Source organism: Empidonax traillii, unplaced genomic scaffold (assembly GCF_003031625.1).
Source record: "Empidonax traillii isolate 1590-97213 ecotype Southwest subspecies unplaced genomic scaffold, ASM303162v1 scaffold355:size2308892, whole genome shotgun sequence".
Taxonomy (NCBI): domain Eukaryota; kingdom Metazoa; phylum Chordata; class Aves; order Passeriformes; family Tyrannidae; genus Empidonax; species Empidonax traillii.
Genome location: NW_020955548.1, coordinates 1,230,358 through 1,253,815, shown reverse-complemented (window position 1 = coordinate 1,253,815; position 23,458 = coordinate 1,230,358). Strand labels below are relative to the sequence as shown.

General features: G+C 38.9%; 1 protein-coding gene across 7 annotated transcripts in view; it reads left to right on the top strand.

Annotated features, from left to right (window-relative positions):
* RUNX1T1 (RUNX1 translocation partner 1) overlaps positions 1–23,458 on the top strand; it is a 116,341-nt gene that overhangs the window by 33,404 nt on the left and 59,479 nt on the right. Inside the window, exons 1-2 of one of the 7 annotated variants that reach the window (XM_027892512.1) lie at positions 18,753–18,757; positions 20,121–20,123. The exons of 5 other annotated variants lie outside the window; for them this stretch is intronic. Coding sequence is in view for 1 of the 2 variants with exons in the window: in XM_027892510.1 (XP_027748311.1) it covers positions 1,816–1,822 (7 nt within the window). In the remaining variant the exon portion in view is untranslated. Of the gene's footprint in view, positions 1–1,697; positions 1,823–18,752; positions 18,758–20,120; positions 20,124–23,458 lie in introns of those variants that run through there. One more of the 7 variants, XM_027892510.1, reaches the window with a different exon arrangement.

Sequence of the window (23,458 nt, the reverse complement as noted above, 5' to 3'; positions counted from 1 at the left end):
CAATACGATTCTGATGAAGATGAAGAAAAGACCTGCCTCAAGTAGTAGACACATGAGTGTGTTAATGCCGGGGTGTTTACTGGGGCAAGGGAAGCTGCTCCTTTTCTTCTTGATAGTCTTAGATTTGCCAGTCCTGTGTTTGGAGTCTCCTATTTATGTGAAACTTAAGCATGCCACTTAGATAATGTTAGAAAGTTATTACAGAAATATCAGTAAATTAAATGCCTCATTTTCTTTAAATGAGAAATATTCACGAGTTCAGTCTGGACATTGTTACTTTATGCTTAATTTTACACGTCTGTCTTTTTCCTAAATAGATTTTTATCAGGCTCTGTGGCAGGTAGAGGAAAGAAGAGGAAGGCCTAAAAGCGGAGTTGTTTCTGCATAGTAGAGGCAGAAGGAGGCATAACTCAAAATTGGGGAGTGCATAAATAAGTACCCAAGGACAAACCTTACCCTGACAAGATCTGACTGAGAATTGTTGCCTTTCCATAAAGGATTTGAATGTATACTGCAAAGACAAAGTCAGAACCAGGACTTACATGCTAGTTGCTGGAGAAATGCTCATTACTAAAGGGAGAAGCTTTTGCAAGTGCTGAATGTGAGGAGTGTTTTAAAAAAGACGATATTTTTTCTTGTGCCTGGAATTCTGTGCAAGGCTATACATGCTACAGAAGGCATGCGAGTCAGGCGTATGTTTCTTCTGAGAGGCAAAGATGTTTTACAAAGGACTAAAGAGGGACTGCTGAGAAGAAAATAGCCAGCTTTAGATAAAGCACTATAACAAAGACTTGTAGTTTTATGTATCATGGTGTCTATTAAAGCTTAATAGGGAAGAGTGAATTGAACCTAGCCAGGCATACCTTATTCATGTGAAAGATAAACATTTAAGGGGTACCCGAAATCAGAAATTGGGAGGACATGATTGTTTAGCTTTTGAAAAAGCTTTACAGGGAAGATTTTGTTTTCATCCCCCATGGATCACCATGCAAGGTAAAGGAGAGTAAGCTGCAAATGTTTGGAACATATCAATGGAGGAATCCCAGGGGGTTAAAAGCACTATAGTAAAATGTTAGTGGTCTGCTTTCTAAGTGTCTTCTATTTTACACATACTACTGTGAATCTGAGAAAGGGAGTGATTTTGATACTCCGTTCCCAATAGTAAAGGAGAATAATAATAATGACAAAAGTGTGGGAAGAGGAGGGGGAATTCTCTTGTATGTTCTCATGCACGTTTTGAATTTCTGGCTAAATAAACAAACGTAGTCCTGTGGAGTGCAAAATTATGGCTGTTAAAGAATGAATTTGTTTTTACTTTTGGAGGAGAGCTGATTCAGAGTGATGCTTTTTCTTTAATTGTTATCACAGAGGAAAGGGTTAACTTTTAACGAAAAAATGAATAATTCAGTGTTTGGCTTATCACTCTGCATTTTAGTTTCTATTCTTTGGTCATCTGGAACTTGGTGTGAAAGGTAGAGTAAAAGGAGTCAGCTGAGGGGAGCCGGGGTTGTGATAATTTGCACACACATCCCTGTCATTGTTCTGCCTGAAGAGACAGGGCTGGGTTCAAGGCCACATGTGCTCCTGTCATCATTCACATTTCTGCTCCAAGTGCAATACAGAGTGTCAGCTCTCCATCTGTCTTTGCCTGGCAAACGCACGCGCCCAGCATCCTGCCTCCAGCTACGCTGCCACAGCCAGTTCTGATGGCCCTCCTCGCTTCTCTCTGTTCATTCCAGAACAGGAGGCACTGAGCCCTAAATAAGCTTGCTTTTAGGAGAGAGCCATTTACAGTGTGGTATATTTTATCCAAGGATGCCTGGTGAGTTGAAATTATTGCAGCTCTTTCGATTTTAAATGAGGAAATGCTAATTGTTTTTTTGATAGTATGTTTTCCCTCTCTCTTTTTTTCCTTTTCTCTTTTAATATAGAGGGTGATTTGCAAGCTGATACGGGTATGGAGCGATCGTGGATGCTAATTCTGTTGTGTATGTGTTTGGGGGAGGGGAATTTGTGCAAGTGAACTGCCAGAGATGATACTTACAGCAGGACTGGATGTTTCAATGAAAAGGGATAGAAATAGCAGAAAGACACCGGCTTTGTGGGTGCAGGTCTCGGCACAGGGGATCATTTTTAGCAAAGAAAAATATATCTTTGGGCTGGCTTTCCGGACTGTCATCTGCACCTTGAATCTGCAAACATTTGATCGGCAGAGATCGTTCACAGCATTCACCCATCAGCTGAAATTATCTGTGAAAAGCTGTTTATGTTGGAGAAGTGAGGGAGATTTATAAAAAAAAAAAAATTATTCGAGCCTTGTCCTAAATCGTAGTCCTTCACTGTCACCAGGCAAATCACTGAAATATGTTGATTCAAAATAAAACAATAATTTAAAAAAAAAATCTGCTGAATTAGAGGAATTGCTGTGGAGCTGGGAGTTGTAATAGGTTGATATCGTCAGGAAAATATTACCCTTGGATCTTACGATTGCTTGTCTAATTGATAAGTGTTATTGCCAATAAAAACACTTCTATGCAGGTTGATTTGTCTGATGCCTTTTCTTAGATGCTTGACCACGACTGAGTGGATTGAATTTGGTGTGTTTTGTTTGTGGGGTTTTTTTTTCCCCGCTTTGGTAACGACTGGAAAAAGCCATGTGTCTGATTTAAGCAGCCTCTGTTCTGGATAAAAAAAGAGACGGGACTAGAGATCCTACAGCTGGCTGGTTCTTGTGGATTATTTGGGTAGGACAGGCAGAAGAGGCTACGCTTGATCACAGAGAGTCTGTACACCTCGCAGATGGTGTTTTGAAACAGTATCTGCCAGTTTGCTGCAGCCACAGTTGCATGTAGGTATTGCCAGTTGTTGGAAGAATGTTTTCCTTTCAGCATTTTTATACACGGTCATACCCTACTGCTGGTATGTTTGCTGATCCTGTGGTTGTAACAAGAAAGTGGTCTCTGTTTGCTCAAAGCACAAGGCTAAGAGGATTTATATGGTTGAAATATGGGCAAATTAATTTGCATAGATAACAACTGAGGGCTATGAAAGGTCAGTTTAACCCTTTAAATGTCAAATTTTATTTGCATGCATTGCGTTCATGGGAATGTGGTCTTCATTAGAAATACCATGGTAATTCATTAATTAGGAAAACTGTTTATTGTGCATAATTTGCATACACTGATGTTTCTCTTATGTTTGTATGAAACTCATCTTCTCATGGAGTTTACTCTTTCTGTGTTTTATCAAGATATTTAAAGGTACTAAAATGACACATTCTTATCAGTTTTGATCTTTGTGTGCATTATTTGGGGCTATTGGCAAACAGTGTTGGAATGCCTAGAGTGGAGGTTTCTGAAAACCTATTAAGCCTTTGGCATTTAAATTACTTAATCTACCTGCTGGTTAAAATTTCATGCATCTTTAATCAAAATGGCATGTGCTACACTCAAGTATGTATACCCTTATCAATACTCGTTAAGCTTTGCCATTAAATAAATCTTTAATTTTCAGCATTCTCTTAAAGCAGTAGCAAGGAAGAACTGTGTTTTAATGTCAGCTCCGAGTGTTAGAAAACCTTGCACTTGGATACAGAGAATACACTAACAGCTGTGACTGGGAGCATGTGCCAGAATGGAGATACTTGAACAGATCTGACACTTGGCTATTTTTGACACCCATCTGCACTTTTTTACTCTCCTCTAGGATGAACTGCCTCTCAATCTGTTCACAGCATATTTTAGCCCTTTAATATTGTGGTGTTGTGTTTTTTCAAATGGGCATTATTAGCCATCTGGGGCAGATTTTGTATTTTAAAAGTAAGCACATTATGTACAGGAGATTAAAAGGATGTGTATTTTTATGTAATCTGATAGTATGTCAGTGCCTTTTGTGTATGTGTGAAGTCTGGATTTCAGAAGCATCCCTTTAGTGATTTTGACATCTGAAGTCCTTCTTTTGGGGAAAGAACAGGAAGTAATAAAGACGAGTTCTGGTTTATGTGTAGTGATAACACTTGCACAAACTGAATTTGCCTTTCAAAGACAAATTGCTGGTACTGTTATAATTGTGACTTGCTGCTTACCTCCTCGCTTCCCTGTCGGGGCAAAGCGACAGCAGCGAGGCTGGCTAATGAAGCACTGCAAAAGCCATTCAGACCTCTGTTAAGGCACTGCTGCAACTCTGAGAAAAGTCACTAGAAAGATAATCCCGTTAATGTGCGGCTTGCTGTAACCAAGTTAACCATTTTGGCATTCTGTGTAGTGAACTCTAGGAAGCGTTTATCTCTAAATAATTGTTCCTGGGGGAACATTGTTCAAATCCAATACCATACACCAGTTTCTCTGATTACTGTGAATGTGGTGCTTGGTTTCTTTTTCTTTTTTTTTTTCAGTATTGTTTATTCCGGACTTTATTTATGAAACATTACAAATCTATCAGTCATTTTATAGTACTTTCAAAGAACAAAAGGGTTTGTTTTCAAAATCTGGTTTTACTTAAGATATCTCCATCCTGGAGTGCATTTCATAAATTGCCCACATATTTTTCTTAGCAGAGAACTTAACTGGCTGTAATTTTTAACACATGGCCACATCATGTGATATTTTCAAAACATTTGCACATAGCTTTAAGAAGGTCCCGGCAGAAATGATCCATCATCTCACAGCCAGCCCATTTCTTAACAGCATATCTGCATTTTCCATTTAGCAGAGCTATATATTATTAGCTTACATTTTGGGTAGTAAAACAGTGTATTGCTGATTGTAAAACATGGACTTTATTATCTGCTGAAAATTGATTTGGCATTTATAGCCACTGTGTACTAGAGTGGCTTTCTGGTTTTAACATTAGTGCTTGCAAGTGATGATTTGTTTAAAGAACAGAAACAAAATTGCCATGGACGTAACTGTTAGTGTCCTAGTAACTGAACATTTGGATTATCCACCTGTTTTTTAAATACATGCGTCTAAATGCTGTTACACAGCAAAAGTCTCCTAACAGTCCATTAACCAACTTGCTCTGTTTTAAGTTGCAGTTGCTATGCTGTTATATTAGGATAATTCTGTGTCTTACAAAACAAGTTTCCTGCCAAATGAGGAAAATGTGTCTGGAAATACTTAAGTCTAAGTTTTAACCTTGCATCATTATTCCAGTCATCCTGCATAATGACTTTATCTTCTTCAGGATTCAGCTATTGAGTGAAAAGCTCTTTCTCTAAAAGGACTGTGGGTCACTGGCTTCTTCAAATACATATGGTAGGGTTTGGGAGGTGGCATGTGATGACTTGTTTTTCACAGTATTAAAGTTTCTTCGTCTTTTATGGTAGTAATAAATTCCAAAATCTGCATAACATTATTGCTCTTATTTTCAACCCATGGGGCTGTGAACTGCATCTTGCTACACATGCATGGAAAGTAACTTACACATCACAGAATGCAGATTGTTCTGCAGAGATAGTTTTAATATATATATTTAATCAAGGTCCCAAACACTTTTCCTGTGAAGATTTAGTGCTTTGTAACTTAGACTTATAGCTGGAGAGGAACTAACAAATCAGTTTCTCAGGACTGGTACTTCCTTGGTGTGCCTAAGGTGTTTAGAACCAATCACATCTTGAAGATTTTGGACTCCACACTCACATATTAAAGGCATCATCGTCATAAATTCCAAATCAATGTGATCTGTGTATATGCAATTTAAAAGGAAGACTTGAATACTAATTTTGCATAAAATGAAAGGATGTGATGTGCCAGTTTAACGTCCAAACAGAGAAACTGATACATTTAAGAGCAGAAGACATGATATCTGATCCTTTTCAGGACATATACATATACCTGTACCAGTGTTCTGGTTTGTTTGCTTCACCTTTTTTCTTCCAAATGTGTACATTAAGGATAACTCTACAAAAAAATGAGCTGAAACCTGATCTTTCACTACCAGCTCACAGACTAAAACTAAGTGCACAAAACAACTTCTGCTCTTGAAGCAGTAACTACCTTCCAAATCCAAAGTGTCATACCCCAACTCTCCTCATTGCAGTGGCATCACTATTACAGCTTTAAAGTTTCCCAAGCATGTGAAGCTGCATCTATGCATGCCAAGATCTGCCTCAGTATTGACAGCGTTAAGCAGGCCAGTGCTCAGTTCACATCTATGAATTTTTGGAGTTGAAGCATTTCTGTGTCTGAGTTGTTCACACAGTTGGATCTGGTAGGTAATCTCAGAGGAAGCCCAACATATATTCAGAAATGTTGGTCTCTTCACAAGTATAGACTTACTTTTTGTTCCCAGAAATGTGTGTGGTGTAAAATGGAGCACAGAGCCAGCAATACTGAGGCAAGTAGAGATTAAATTGGGAAAACCATAGGGCACAGCAGCGCTTGGATTTTCACTTACACGCAGACACAGTCTAGTCATATTGGCCCACTTGGCAAGACACTTCTTTCAGTATTCTGCTATGCTAACTCCGTGTTCATGCAGTTCCTCTGTGAAGCTGGTGAAGCCCTTGCCATGCTGTACCGTGTATGTTCACTGGCTCAACTTTCCAGGAGTTCAGCTGTATTCACACCAAGTTGCAGTTTTGCAATGTACATTTGTGCTTTCTGCCTCATGTTCGTGAGAGTCACCAAAGAGCAGGACCAGTGCAGGAGCTGCTTCCCCCTTGCTGCTGTTGATCTTTGGCCATGTTCTCTCCTGACATGTTTTCTGTTCAGTTCTCAGGTAGGACAAGAGTGATGGAGATTACTCCCATTCATAGAATAAGCTGCTAATTGCCAGTAGCTTTCCCTCTTGCTAAGACAGTACATTCCAGACTTGAGCTTGAGCAAGCAGAAGATAGATTTGAATTCATGTGTAAGGCTTCCACTCCAAAGACTTAAATAAATAAATTCAAAGACAGCCTCTTCCATCTCCCCTAGCTGGTCTTACACAAACCAGTTCTATTTGCCAATCTTCTGAAGGTGAAGAGATGGACATCTTTTCTGGAGGAGGTAGTCATGCTGTGGATCCCATGTGTCCAAGTTACTGAGGCTCTTGAAAGGCAGGAGTAAAGCCGTCCTGTCTCCAGTATTTTCGTGTTGGTGTGCTGTAGGCAGTTGCTAGTTAAATATAACTAATTATATATCATCTTTTCTGTCATGAGTTGTCTACAGCTACCTAATGGGAGGGTGTAGAGAATATGGATGGAACCAAACTCTTCTTGAGGTGCATAACGATAAGGGTGAGAGGCAAAAGGCACAAGCGATGGACCAAGTAGATACCAGGAAAAAAATTCTTCGCTGTCAGGATGGTCAGACACTGAAATAGTTTGTCCAGAAAGGTAGTGGTATTTACATTATTGAAGATCCTAAACCCCTGGCAGTTTGATCTAAACTGCACATGCTTTGCGGCAGAAGCATGTGGACTGTCTGATCCTGAAACCACTTCCTTCTGCATGATGATTCTTTGTTCTACTGGATCTGTTAAGTGTTCTGGATATCCAGTCTGAGGTGCTTCAGCCCTGTGTGCTGTAGGGGAGAGCAGAACAGTCCATGGCACTGGCTTCTGTGTTGTGTTTCAGGAGAAATTTCAGCAGAGTTGGGTTTCTGGGCACCCAGAGTTACTTATTCATTGCATTACTTGCCTGAAACCATTACTTGATCTGTAATTTTACAAATGAACTTTGCGTGCTAGTAGAAGAGCACAATTGTCAGGCTCAGTGCTGTTTGAAAGGGCTGCACCTCCTTCTCCTGGTAGCTCATGGAGCTGTATTTCCACATACCAGAGCTGAGTTTCTTTCTCTGTGCTGTTGCTATTTTCATTTTTTTTTCTCTACTAGTAATTTCTTGTTTACTGCCAGTTACAGGCAGAGTGTGAAGAAAGCCTCATTGTGAGCTTTAATTGCAAAACAACTTGAGACAGTAAGTTGATGGAGACCTTGGGATTTGAGAGGAGACTTTTCAACTGGAGGTTCACAGACCTTAGTTTTGTCCCTGTGCTGCAGCACACCACCTGTTAGTAATGTTCTTGCAGCTGGTTTAAAGCTGTAATGTCAAAAGAGACACTGAACCAATCCAACTTCTAAAAATTGCCTGCCCAAATTCTTATGGCATGAAGCTACAGCCTTACATGAGCTTTTCCATGATATTGTGTAATTAGTTGTGCATTTATTTCTGCTTCTTGTTTCTCTTGGGATCTGGCAATCTTGTGAAATTTTCATGAGGAATAATTACCTGGTAGGACCCACACATCTAAATGAATTTAAATTATCCAGCCAGCTATGTAGGTATTAATATGGATAAATATTCTGGAGCTATGCCTGCAACTTAACTGTGCTTGTAAATGGGCACATAGTGGAAGTCAAAGGTGGCGGGGAAATCTTTCTGAAGTTCAAAAGGAAATGCCATCAGCAGTGGACACAGTTATTAAGAGTACTGCTCATATGGTTCTCATTCATTATGGACATCCCTCTGGAAGCAGACTGTAACAAGCTCTGCCGCATTTTTGCATGTCGACAGTACTGAGCTGACAAAGACCAAAAGAAGTGTGGAAATAGAAGAGTGAAAGGAATTGGTATTGATCACCTCTTGGAGGAGATGCTGAGGATTAAGGAAGAAAAATGTATTTTGGTAACCCTTCAAGCGTACTGCAAATTCATGCTGATATGCTGTAGGGTCAGGCTGGTATCATTCTTGGTTAAAAAAAGGGGGTTGCTGTAATGAACTGAGATTTGAGGGAGTGGGATTTTCATATGCTTAATGAACTGCAGTGAAGTTCGAAATGATGATTCAAGAAGCAGGGGTGTGTTTTACCTTTTAAAGTCCATTGCCCTTTCCAGCTTATCAATACATCTTTTCTGGGGCTTAAGGCACTACTCTGTCTTCTGTAAGTCATTTGGAAAGTCTCTCTAAAATCTGACTTGTTACCCTTTCAGTTCTAATGCTTTATTATTAGAATTTTCTTTATGTAGTTATAATCCTCTTCTGCAAGGCTTGGTAGCCTTCCTGTGCATCTCAAGTGCAGATTCTTAGAGTTCTCCCATTCTCTCTGATTCTTCTAACAATGCTGGGTTCACTGTCTTATTGTCCTCCTGTTTTGAAACCACATCCTGCTAAAGGAATAATCTCTGCATTTAGTGATACGGGGTCTTTCCCCTTCTTTCAGATCTCTCCTTAGTATGTGTTTTGTGAGTCATGCAAGCACACATGACTCAAATAGTTCCCCTGCCGCAAGATTACAGTTTGGAAAATGTGTGCACTCGCTTCATAGGAAAATGCAGCCATAATTTGATTCTTACTTCTGAACTGTACGTTCCAAATATATTCTGGTGGCCCTTTTAAGCCGCAGCAATAAGCATGTGTACACAGCCCTGAATTGTCATTGTAGCTGTTTTATAAACCAAATGAATGCCATCTACGTAGACTTCCCTATTTGTGACATCCTCATATAATTCCTTGGATTTTAAAAAGAATCTTTTTTCAAGGATTTTGTGCCTTGCACAGCACCTTCCACATCTTTCGTGGTTAGCAAATGCAAATTAACATTTATTGTTTTAATTTTATTTTTCCAGTCCGTTTCACCACATAATTGTTGATTGTGTAATTATATCTGCTAGATTTGCACACACTTATTTGTATTCTATTTAGGAGAAGTTTGTCTAACTGAAATTTAGACGGGGTCATTTTCTGTGATAGTGTTACTGTTTCTTATAGCTACTTTTCTTTGGCTGGAACTGTACTGGATACACTGTTTTTTGACATTTTAGACTATAAACACTACAATGTACAAAAATGGTCAGTAAAAAACAAGGGTGTGTAATAAACTCACTGAGAAAGAATTGGGATTTCAATCAGTTTTGAAAGTGAAATCCTGAGTGAAACATAGGGATCTTGAGAGTTATAAACATAGTAAAGAAAGCGGAAAGATGCTCATTAAAGTAACTGTGGTTATGTCTGTAAAAGAAAGAGTATAATTAGATACCCAACGAGGTCAGATGGCACTGTCATTTAATAGCTTTGAAAGTCATCAGTTTTCTTCCTGGAAACTGCTTTGCAACTGTTTACTGTGTCTTTGGGCTTGATGTTTATAGTTTTCATTTCTCCACTGGCAGAGGAAGGGCAGCTCAGTTTCTAGAATTCAAGTGGTCCACATTGGCTGAGTTCATCCTTCCATGACACTGTCGGATCTCCTCACTACAGGATCCTAAAAGAGAGAGAGCTTCTGTCGATCTCATCCATATTAGATTTTGGAAGTAATTTAAATTACTTCATTAAAATCAATATTTGATTATTTTACACTGAGATCAGCATTTCACTGCATTGTATCTTCAGAAACAGGAGCACAGTCCTTTGCAATTTTGAAAGGGGATCTGTGCAGTAACAAATGTATATTTTGCTTTTATGAATTCCTAATAGTCAGTATGAGCATTTCATTGTCCCCTTGCAAATGGAGAAGTGAGTTGGTATTCTCTCTGGGAATACTATTTCTGTCTCTCATGTTAAATTTTTAAAGTATTTTGAAGAATGCTCATCTATTTTTGTTAATTTACTTACATCTCTCTACATTATTCTCTGGCTGGAAAAGGGAACACGTATTTGAGCTTTGTATATTTATTAAATGAGGCTGCTGCACAAGAGATGAATCTGTGTGTGAAACTTTGATGGAGACCTTTGTATGAGAGCAGAGTCTACAGAGCGTGCCTAGCAAATTCTCTGCTGGGAAAGCTGGTGTTAGAGTCTTTCTTTGCCCTCTTCAGACTCCTCTGCATAGACAAAACTGAGTCTTGGGTTGGATTTGCATGCTTGCTTCTCAGCTGACCAGCCAGTCTTCTGCCTGTGGCATGTCAATTGGTACAGTAGTAATTTCCAATTCCTTTCATTTTTAGGAAAGAAAGTAATGGTATTTAATCTCTAGAGACCAGCAGAAACAGAATACTTTCATTTATGCTGCCTTAAAGGTTTTGCTTCAAACTGCTCTCAAGAGTCTGTAAAAGCTCCAAAGATAAAAATACTACCTAAATTTCAGGTATCGACCTGTATCTCTCTGTAGAGTCCCAAGAGAAATGATGCACTCTTTCCTTAGTTAACTTCTGTGTTTTCTGAGAAAGAGCTTTGTGGATGCTGCTCAAAAACTTGCTTTTTCTTGAAGGAATATAGGAAATCATCGTGCCTTGATTTCATCCTGACAACAGCAGATATGATTGCATGGTTTTGTCTGGGGCATTGGTCCAAGACAGTCTTGAAATAATGAGTGTCTATTGCTTAATCACCAGGAATGTTAAATAGTTTTGTCACAAGTGTTTTTCTTTTTGGAGCCTGTAAGTGTTTTCGCTGTCTTGCCACACTAGATATAGAATAGATGCCTTGATGAATTACCCAATGGGGATTCTGCTGCAGAAATTGATGCTTACTGAATCAAAATCAAAGCCTTTTTTTTTTTGTTGTTTTCTCCTTTAGTCATTACAGTAAAACTGCTGGGTTTTAAGTACGTCTGCTTACTAGTCTAGATATGTGTGCACATTGTTGCATGCAGTTGCTTACTTTTGGACGGCTTTTTGCCACAAAATAATATGATGGTGCAGCTGTTCTGATGCTGGTTTTTAAAACAGCTTATTGTGGATCTGATGCTGAAAGCTGATCAGCAAGTAGTATATATCACCATCTTGTGATCCAAACTGGTTCCTCTGGGAGTCAGCTCTACTGTTTCAGTGTGTTGTAATTAAATTGAGTGCTGTTAAGGTGTCAGAAATTACTTTATAAGGCAGGATAATGGACTTAAATAGACTTATTTGCACAATGCAAATCATAATCTAGCAAATTACACTTAAAGGCTATATATTAAGAAACAAAAAAGCCCCCCAATATTCAATAGGAAGAGAAAAAAGAAAAAAATTGGTCTCATTTCTGAGTCAGTCTCTTAAGATATCCTTGCATTAAGGTCTATCTGGTCTTAATATATTCTAGAATAATGCCTATTATTTGTGAATAATAGTCATAACATGCTTTGTTTGAAAGAAAAAGGGAACTGTTTTTTATTTTAGTTAGGATTGGATGTGTGATGGGAAATCCCTGTCAACTAAGCCTTTAATAGTTGGAAAAACCCTTCTTACGCGTTCAAGAGATAACTTCTGTATCTAGCTCTTATCAGGTTTTGAGCAGTGTTAATTCCCAGAAAAGTTTGTGTGAGTTGTGAATACTCAGCATCTTGTAGAATTAGACTGTATTTATGAGAAGGTTAATGTTGTTAGGAAAATAATAGATTTACATGCGTAGTGATAGCTGTTTGTAATTCAGCAGGTGGTTTCTAAAATACCAGAAATTAGCAAAATGTTTAGTGATGTGGCTTCTCTCTGAAAAGCAAACCTGTTTAAAAATACTTGAACACTGAAACTTCAGATGTTTAAAGCTGATTTCTTTGTCTTCGGCCTTCTCAGGTCTTTTTAAATTGTGTTTGAATTCACAGACTCTTGCTTTTCAGTCTTGAGGACCTTATTTTGCATTTTGAAGGGCCCAGTAAAAAGAAAAGAAAAAGAAAAATTTTCTTGCAAACCATATGTTTCAATAGGAGGCATATTTCTATGAATAGATAGGAAAAATTCAGATGATACCGGAAAACATGTGCTTTAATTTTGTATGTGTGTGCACATATTTTCTTACAGAATCCTAGATTACATTTTTCTTCAGTCACATAAAACCTGCTTGGAACTGAATTAAGAAATGATGCGAAGCAGTATTAAAAATTCTGCATGTCTTTAGAATCATACTGTATGGAATGTCATTAAGAATAATATATATTTAAAAAATCAAAATCATATGATCTACTTTTCCTATGTTCCATTTTCATATTCTGATTTAAAATTAAACTCTTCCCCTACTCTATAAATGGCTGTTGAACTGTGTACATCTCCTCTGAAAAGGTTTCCAGTGTGCTGAAAAAAAAATTAAATTCAAAGATCTTTAATCCAGTTTCCTCTGTTTTATTTGCATCTTTGCCACTGCCCCCTAATTCTTCATTCACCAATACTACTGAGGGGCAAATTTGTGCAGCACTGCTTATATATAATTTAAAACTATTGTTTCTAGCTTTAAGCCCAAAGTCTTTCTTCATCTATCATTTATCTCATGATGTTATCTTTTGTACTCGATACCCTTCAGTAAGCACAGCCTGACACGTCTTGTGGCCTTTACCTTCTGCGATAAAAAAGATTGAAAAGATGCTTGGCACCACCTGGTGAAGATGAGGCAACCCTGGAGAACTGTGCTTTGGGAGCAGGTGACTGATGCTAAGAAATGTGCCAGTCTGGGGACACAGCTGAGGGGTTGTAGTAGGGAAGGGGGAGGGGAGGGGAAGAAAAAAAAAGAGCAGGAACATTAATACATCTTCCTGAGGTTTGATGGGACATATACTGCCTACTGTTCCATCTGGTGCTTATGATAGCATGGCATATTAGCATGCTGCAAGTTCATAATGTATTCAGGGCGAGAAAACACCACTTGCATACCAATTGAGGCGTCCTCTTTCTCGGAGCTGCCTTTGAATTTCAATGATGTTTATGCTTCCTAAGCCATGACTGAACTGAGCATTTCCGCTTGCAGAGAAATAACAGCAGTGAGGGACTCTGGCTCGTGTGGCTTTTCTTTCCTCTCTCTTTTTCTTTTCTCTTTTCCCCTCCTTTTTTTTGTTCTTTTCTTCCTGCTCTCTCCTTCCAATTTGTTTTATTTGGGGAAGCTTGAAGATGGTTTGAGGTTTTCGGACTAGCTAATTACAGAGCCTCTGTTAATATTACATTAACTTCTTTTTAAGGTTGTAGTCTGTTGTCTTTTTGCTTATCTCAAAATGCTTAAATGTACTTTTATGGTATTTTGATGAAATTACTCTAAAAGCAGTGTCATGAAGCATTTATAAAATAGCACATTGAAAATCTGCTTTATATTCAGATTTCCTGTATTGCTAAATCAAAGAACAAACAATACCCTGAATTCCACATTTCATGGTAAATTATTTGTACCCTGCATCTTCAAAGACTTGATTTTAACTTCAAGAGTGCTACATAATAGGATAAGTATCTGAAGTTAAGCAGGTATGTAAGTCTTTGTAGGAATGAGGTCTTTTTGTCAATTCCTTGCAGGAAATGTACTGATATGTTCGTTTTATTTCTCCCTACCCTGTCCTCTTTGAAACTCTGCTGAGATTGACACTTGACTGGAGACAATCTCAAAACTGTGCCATAGACACTCTCGACTGCACATTTTGTTTCTGAACTTGTCAAAGATTGTGATCTCTTTATGGCTCAGTGCTGTGAATCGCTCTGCAGCCCTCTTTCCAGCAGGTTTTCAAAGTGTGAAGTTTACACACAGGGTAGGGTATTTGATGTGGGATTTTCAAGTGTCTGGAGTAATACATGAGTACGTGTCTCATTGGCTTTGTTGATGACTGATCTTCTAAACTGCTTCACGTGTTTTGAAAGACCTACCCCAAAAAAGGAGACCAGACTTGCTGCTTGTCGTGGTTTAACCCCATCTGGCAATTAAATCCCACACAGCTGCTTGCTCACTCCCCACCAGCAGGTTGGGGGGAAGAGAATTGGAAGGGTAAAAGTGAGAAAATTCATGGGTTGAGGCAAGAAGAGTTTAATAATTGAAATAAAATAGTACTAGTAAGTGCAATAATAATAATAACAATCACAACAACAACAACAATAATAACAATAATAGTGGTTAATTGTAATGAAAAGTAAAATAGCAAAGGGGAAGAAATAAAACCCATGAAATTCAAGTGATAAAACTGCTCACCACCAGCTGACTGATGCCCAGCCAATCCCCATGCAGAAGCCTCCCAGCCAACCTTCCTCTCTGTTTTATTGCTGAGTGTGACATCACATGGTGTGGGATGTCTCTTGGGTCAGTTGGGGTCAGCTGTCCCAGCTGTGTCCCCCTCCCAACTGCTTGTGCACCCTCAGCCTGTTTGCTGGTGGGGTGGGGTGAGAAGCGTAAAAGGCCTTGACTCTGTGTAAGCCCTGCTGAACTATAGCTAAAACATCCCTATGTTACCAACACTGGCTCCAGCAGAAATCCAAAACACAGCCCTGCACTATCTGCTAGGAAGAAAATTAGCTCTACCTCAGCCAAAATCAGCACACTGCTTGAAGAAGGAAGAATGTTAAAACAGCATCTCTAATACAGACCCACTTAATGCATTTGGTATCTAGCCCTCTACCTGCACAGCTGGACTCTTTCAGCTGCCCAGAACTGAGTGTGGTTTGAGGCTTTAGCTTAATCTTTAATGCATATGACTGTCATGCTAATGTAACTTTAATAAAAATGTACTAGGTAGCACTTTGAACTCCTTCGCTCTAATTTAGTATTAATCCACTTGATTACTAGAAAAGAAAAGATCTTGTTCTAGTTCTGATCCATTCTTTCAAATACATCCAGCCGTGACTTCAATAAATATGTATTTTCAGACAGTCATTTAGCTACTCTTGCACAGATAAGAAATGAAAAAAATGCATTACTCATCTTGACAAAGAATAAATTGACTTCCTTTTGTTCACTCTCTGAATATCTGTTGTCTGATGGCTTAAGAACATTCCTTGTTTATTGATAGTGCATTTAGACCTAGGTATTAATGCTTTGGCTTAAATGCTAATTATTTTTTTTCCGTAATACATTCAGGAAGGCTAATGTTACTGAATAGGAATGTGGAGGAGGTAGTGTGGGTAATTCAAGCAAGTTTAGTCAGCACTTACAAGATTCTTGAAATGTTTCTTGATGTCCTACAGAACTGTTAACATCTGCACGGCTTGTGAGAAGAGCCACATTTATTGCAGCTGTATGCTAGCTAGAATGAAAAAAAAAAGGGGGGGGATCAGAGTTAAGAATGAAGCAGCTGGCTTTTGGTACAGAGATTTGTAATTTTACTCTCATTACAGACTAACAGTAAACTCTACTTGGACTCTTTTGAATCAGCTTCTTTGAGATGGCAGATTGAAGGCTTGGGAGTTTAGCTGTCAGTAGATGCAGTCCAACAAAATACACACAGTTTCAAAGAAAAGAAAACAAAGCTTTTAGATAAATAATCATAAGTGAAGTTCAGCCTTTCGAGGAGCTGTTTGTTCCAGTATGACATAACATGGTGTAGAACATGTGTTTAAAGTCTACATTTAAGATGGTTTAAAAAAAAAAGAAAGAGAGATTGTTTTAAATAATAAGAAAACGAAACAGAAGAAGTGGGAAAGCAATAGATAGAAGGCTGATGGTTCCGTGCAGAACCAGTGGAACCATGCAGTTTCTTGTCCTTGTTCTTGCAAGGGTTTGGGATTGCTGGAGGAAAGGAAAGGTGGTGTTGAGAGACTCCTGAGATCCTGGACCTGACAGAACAGTGTAATAGTGCCTCAGTGTGCTTGTTTTACTTCTTTGTCTCTCTTTTTATGCTAGAAGGGAAAGTGAGTGCAAAGAGCTATCAGTATAGAAATCTCATTTTCAATTTTGCTCCTTCCTGTAAAAACATCACATGCACATTTCCAGAATTAGGATTTTTTGTCCAAGTTTGGTACCCTCCTTGCCCATTTCTTTTGCAGTCATTGAAACAGATTTAAACCCAAGCTATGTCAATATTTATTAGTTGTCACAGTCTTTGTTCAGTTTCAGCTAAGACTGAAGATTTTTATAGTTTTGTTTTCTTATTTATCTATCTGATATTAATGAAAACTGATACTTCTTTTGTTTCCTCTGGTTAATGTAGCTTGGTATGCTTCCTCTAACCTTTTTTCCCTGCACATTTTAAGTGAAGCTATTCTGGTTCTGCTCAGTTAATTTCTTTCAAACATGGCCAAGCCATTCACAGTGGGAGTGCCAGGATCTGTTTCTGCATCTCCTACTGTTTCTTAACAACCTCAAGAACTGGGGAAGCTGCACACCTATGCTCCTGTTCTTTATTGCTGTCCTTAAATGGTGCTTCTGAATAATTTTCTGATATTTTCTAAACCAAAACCTATTGCTTGTTCACTTATAGCAATAGCACAAACAGCTACCCATTAAGAAAGAGTGCCAAGAAGGACCATTGGGATGAAGAGCATGCTGTTGTTGCAATAACTCTTTTAAGGAGCTTGTTGGGGTATCTTTATCTACCCACATGTTTTTGCTGCCCATACTGTGATCTATAGCAGATGTCCACTCTGGTGGCCTTCTATGATTTTTATCTATTCTGTCTAACCTTAGACTTTTCACTGTTACACTCATCATTATTTAATTATAGCATCGGGCATTATAAGAATTCTAACATATGATTGCTACCTGCTTTCCATTCTCCTGACATCAGAGTACAGGCAAAAGTGAATTTTTTAACATTTCATTTGTGGAAATGACTGAATTTGATTCATCAGTGTTCACCACCTCATACCTTCTTCTAGTTTCTGAAAGTTTATTTCCACTTGGTGTTTTGAAAAACATGTTATCTTAATTTTGTGCAGATTGTTGGTGCTGAACAGAATTATGTGCAAGCCCTAGTGACTCTGTAAGTCAGGGCTCATAATCACCTTTGGAAATGACCTGCTAAGTTTCTAATAAGTCATTTGTATGCACAGTTACTGAGGCTACTTGCTCTGTTGCAATAATTATGGAGAAGATAATGGATGGGAACTCATTTCAGGACAGTTATTCTTGTTAACTGTTTAGTATTTCCTTCAAGAACTGCTGTTTTTTCATTTTTTAGTTTTACTTTCATAATTTTGGAGTTTGCTGGGGATAGTAGTTGCAGTTAAGCAGTTCTTCATTTCTTCATATCCAAGCAGTTTAAAGCCTACCAGACAACTAGTGATGCATTTCACATCTTCTGTTCCAAGGGAAGACCATAAAGAAACATGTTATCACAAGAGATCCCAGTGCAGTCACTATCTCTCTATGCTTTTTGAATTGTCTCTGCCCTTGGAATTTAGCTTTCTTAACACATATGTGGGTGCTGGAAGGATGTTTATAAAGATCTATGTGAGCCGCCCTAGTATATATTTTTTTTTAATTTCTTCCCTGCTTACCATTTGATCTCTCTGACTGATTACAGATGTGAAGAAAATACCAGGTTTTGTTTGGTTCTCAGTGTTTTGGTGCAAAAAAGAAATGGTGTTAAATTTCGGAAGGGTATTTTCAAGTTCATGCATCATCACGTGGCTACAGTTGTGAGAGCACAATCCGGGTTCCTGTGACTGGATAGTGTGCATTTGTAGGCATGACACTGCCTGTTGTGCTGCCTGCTGCAATTCCACTTTCTCCGAAACAGGGTTAGGTGTGGGGGGAGGCTTAAGTTGGGGAGGGGTGGGGAACATCTAACTTGTTTGGCTGGGTTAGAGAGGTGATGTTAGGAGGCACTGAAAAGGGTGTTCTGTTGCAACCAGTGCTGCCTATTTGCTCTTTTGAGAAATAAATGGTTATAGCTGAATTTTAGAGAGAAATACTTCATGCTGTGCTTGGCATTGTGGGAATAGAGTAGTCCATACTGATGTGTACATACACATGCGGTATCATAGGCTTTCCTTCCTATATCGCGTGGCTAAAGATATTGGGAAGAACTTTTCTTAAAGCATCTCTTCTTGGCTTTCTGAGTACCTTGCCATTTATTTTGAATTTTCCGTCTGGGAAGGGAGTTTCTCCCCGTGCCGCCGCACAGTGTCGGCTCCCTCTAGTGGTCGCTCCCGGGCGGCGCCGTCTCCGCCCGAGGACCCGGCGCTCCAGCGGGGCATCCCGGGGCCGCCGCGTCCCCCCTCGGATACCTTCTGCCCCGCCGCGGGGTTTCCGTCCCTCTCGGGAATCTTATTCTCTTTCTCATAAAAGTGAGCCTCTCTTCTGGTTAATGCAGAGAGGCATTAACTCAGGGACACAAAATGTAATATACCCAAGTAGACCCAGAGCCAAATGTTGAGGTGTTTTCATAGCACAGAGAGAGTTAAATCTGCATTTCGTAAGATTTTTTTTTTTCATGTACAAGAAACTTACCATATCACCAAGGGTTAAGTGCATCCACATTGAACATTCAGAGTCCAAATGCATCAGTCTTCTTTACTTTGTCAATATTTCTCTTGCACTCACAGCATTGAGTGGTTTCTCTCTGGTGTCTGACTTCTCGCCCTGCAGTTTCTCCTCCATTTAACACTCCCTTCAGTGTAATTGAAGGCTCTTTCCCTCTTACAGTTTTCTAAATCTGAATGTTAAAAAAAAAAAATCACATTAAGTATTTTTATATACAAAACCAAGTAAGTAAAACTTGATCATATATGTGTGTGTGTGTACACATACACACACATGCATATACAGAAGTAATCCATGGAAGCTGCACTGATCCACAAAGGTCAATATTAAGTTGCCATGTTGGAGTAATGATTTAGCTAGCTTGATGAATAAATGTTCTATAAATGTAAAAACCTTTTAAATGTAGTTATTGGGGAAACACCCCAAAACATTTAATTTGAATCTGCTGGGCTTGAAAAGAAGCATGTTTTGTACAAGTGTCAAGCATGGCAATGCTATGATACCTGAAATTGTTTTAAAATTTTGCTTTTATTTTCTGTGGGTTATGTAATAATTGCTGATTTTTCTTTCAATTCAGGCTTCACCTGGGTGATTTTTTTTTTTTTTATGTTCTGATATTTAAAATTCAAAGGATAGGGAAGATACTTTGAAAGAAGGAAGTGTGCAAGTCTAAGACTGCTGTGATGCTTTAAGGTCTAGAAAGTGCTTTGTGTAACTGTAAGCCCAGTGAGTGGTCTCATTAGTTTACCTACAGCTGTTTTCAGTGTCTGTAGTTAAGCACATATTCCTGAGTGTTTCTGAGGCTAGGGTCTCCGTGCAAGGCTAACCCAGCATGTCTCTTCTTGGGTGAGATCACCTGATATCTGTGCCAATGTGAATTTGTGTGAATGTGCCGGCTTTGGAAGGGGGTTTAATCTGGTTTTGCTTTTGTTAGTCTTACACGACATACACAAGTTCCTTCCTTTCCTTCTTCCTTTCCATGCTTATATGATTTCATATTCACATTTAAGTGTGCATGCAATGTATTAGGCCAGATAGTTCAAAATACCCTTTTGGTTTTGCTAGTGGTAGCATTTGTTTTCCTTTTGAGCTTATTTGTCAATAAATAGTATCGCCTCACCTAAGAAGGTATTTGGGTCTTAATTTCTTGTGAAGTTTCTGAGAATCTCTTTCCCTCTTCTCACATCCTTACTGCTGCATTCAGGTGTGAGCCAGTGCCCAGAATAAAAGACATTTGGTGTGACATGCAGTATGGAGAAGGAGCTGACTCGTAACTAATAATGAGTATTTTCTCACTCTCTGTCTAGACAAGACAGTCGTGTAAATACAAGATGTCTTTAATGACATCATCTGATGATGTGCAATGATAGTCTTCCAAAGTGTGTATTTCCAGAAATGCTGAAGTACTGATTAGGGTAATAAATTGCATTACTAGAAGATTGTCAGTGTGTAATACTGAGATGGGGGAAAGCCTATAGTTCTACTTTTGTGCTGCTGGTAATGGCAGTAAGTAAGAGTGCCACCCTCTGAGCAAGTATTTCTGGGAGAAATATGCTTCATTGTATATTTTCATTGGTGGATAATACCTGGCTGAATAGAAACAAAGGAGTTATTATGCCTGGTGACTGAGGACCGGAATTCTACAACAGCCACTCTGCAAAAGCAGTCTGAATGCCTCTGGTTCTCATGAGACAAAGGACCTAGATCTATAGAGGAATATTTATACTGTGTGATTTAGCAGCCTTAGGGATTAAAAAATTAGAAGTTTTAATTCTTTGCTGATTATATGGAAAGTCTTGTGAGCTAATTTAGCTGTCTGTGTTAGATGACAGAAATTAGCAGATTTCCTCACAGTGTGTTGGTACTTGTGCAAAAAGAATTTAGCTGGTCCTGCTTTTGGTCTTAGGGTAAGGTCTTGCTCCCCAAACCTGCACATCTGGTCTAACGGAACAGACTTCCCATTGTTTGAAATATCACTGGGAGGAAATTGGGTTCTTGGATGGGTAAAATGGCACAGTCTGGTAGAGCAGAGATTTGGGACCTTGATCCACAAGATGAGGAGCAGCCTGCCCTAGGCTGACCAACACCACTTCACACCTTTCAGGATCTTGACTTGGCCATGACAAATTCCACAGTTTAAAACCAAGCAAATCCGGATGTATATCCATTACCTTCTTGGTAGTCCCTGTGTCATCTTTTCAGTTGTATAATCATGGAAAATACCACCACCTACACTCACGTTTGATTCTTTTTGAACCTAAAGAACCTCTGGCATGTTTTATAAACAATGCCTCTTTAAAATACTACCATAATAACTTTTTTTGCTGTCAGAGTAATTTAATATCTGAAGTTTCCCTGAATCTAAATAAGTTACCTTAGATTATTTTATCTAGTCTATATTGAAAACTTCAGTTCTAGTAAAATCTAATTCAATACTGGTATCAGTATTCATCTAGGACTTTTCTAAAGTGAGTACATCTATGCTTTACACTTTATATAGGTGCCTTACAAGTAAAAGAGTTCATGATAATTTTGTTTCAGACTTTTAGCTGTGTGTAACAAACTATGGTTTCAAACTGAAAGAGAGTAGGTTTAGATTAGATATTTGGAAAAATTTCCTTACTGTGAGGGTGGTGAGGCACTAGAACAGGTTGCCCAAACAAGTTGCTGATGCCCCATTCCTGGAAGTGTTCAAGGCCAAGTTGGATGGGGAGCAACCTGGTCTAGGGAAAAGTGTCCCTCTCCTCAGCGGAGAGGTTGGAACAAGATCTTTAAAGTCCATCCAACCCAGGCCATTCTATGGTTATATGATTTATTGTTAATTTAGGCCTGTACAAACTTTGAATTAAAACATAAATGTGCCCCTGGAGACCAAGTTAGGAAACTTCAGTTTGTGTTGGGAGCGAAAATCTTCTCACTTCTGATGGGAAGGATGTGTGCTGTGTGTGGTTGAGTGTATAAGAGCATACAAACGGTATCAATTTGATGCTGATGGCATTTGCATTTCTTTGATATTGGTCTATCTTCATCTATAGTTTGCCAAGTAACATGTGATCTTGATGAGGGTAGGTGTTCCAGAGAAGATGATACGGAAAGGAAATGAGTTACTGGTCAGGGAGCCTTTGGGAAACTGCATCTGAAAGCATGCTAGTGGTTTTCTTTATCTAAGTGAAGGGAGTGATTGCTAATGTAGAGGGGTGGTAACGTGTAGCTTGTAGGGCAGGCTGGGGAGTGGGTTTGCCCAGCAATTGCTCTGGTTGTTCTTCAGGTCTTCCTGCTGGAGGCGATTAGCACCACTTTGTCACTTCACTTGGGCCTCAGTGCTGTGAGCTGGTTTTGGAATGGCAGTGGTAGTTCCTGTGATGTGAAACACAAGACAACCACTCAAAACACACAGTTCTTAGTTTGGTAGCTTGTCAAAAAAAGGAAAGATCCAGGAAACAATGTAAACCGGAAAAGAGTATTTTATTTCTGATTATGGGACTGTTTCCTTATTAACTACAGAAGTTGTCCATACATAGAGGCATTTTCTTGATGCTTGGTGGGATATTTAGAATAAATCCACATTGTCTTCACCTTCGTTGCAGGCCACTTGGTGTGTATTCAGCCATAATGAGGGAACTTGGAGACTTTATTTTTTGGGGGCTTATGGAACCTTAGGGCAGTTGCCACAATTTGGCCCTTATTTTGCTTGTCTTCTTCCCTATGTTCCTGCATTCCAGCAATTTTACATGGTAAAATCTGCAAAGCCAGGGAGGATGAATGAGGAAAGAGGCATTTGAAAAAAGGTGCAATTCTGACACAAGTCAGTTTTTACTGAATAACTGAAAGTGAATTTATGATAGTTTTGAAACTGTCAAAACATGGCAGATTGGTAAACGAGAGGGAAAAGTTTATTTTTCTATTCCCCCTCCACTTTTAAAATGAAATTGTGTGGTAAGATGAGTTTGTTTCTTTCAGGAGAAAATTATATGTCCAAGCAAAGCAAGCTTATTATTTTTGTCTTAACTCTGAGATTGAGCTCATGTGTTGCTTATGTTATAATATGAGTAATTATCTGGCCTTCAGCTGCTAGTATGAGTGTGGGACCAAGTGTTTTTTTGGTAGTCAGAACCTCTCATCCTAGACAACTGAAATGAAAGAGAATGTTTCTGTGTTTTGGTTCATTGTCATGACGGTAGAACCAGTTAAGGTACCATTATGGACAAAGCATACACCTACTTTACATCATCCATAAGCTCCACCAAAACTGAGAGACATTAGCACAAAAATCCCTTTCAGCTTTTGGGAGACAGAGGAAATTACATTATTCTCAAGGCTTTTTTTAGCACATCTGAAGAAAACTCTGATAACTTGGCCTGAGATAACTTCAGTGAACTCCCAGGATACAGAATTTCTTCTAGCAATTGCATATTAAATGAGTAGAAATGGGTAAATTGAGTGTACTTTCATTTATTCTGAAG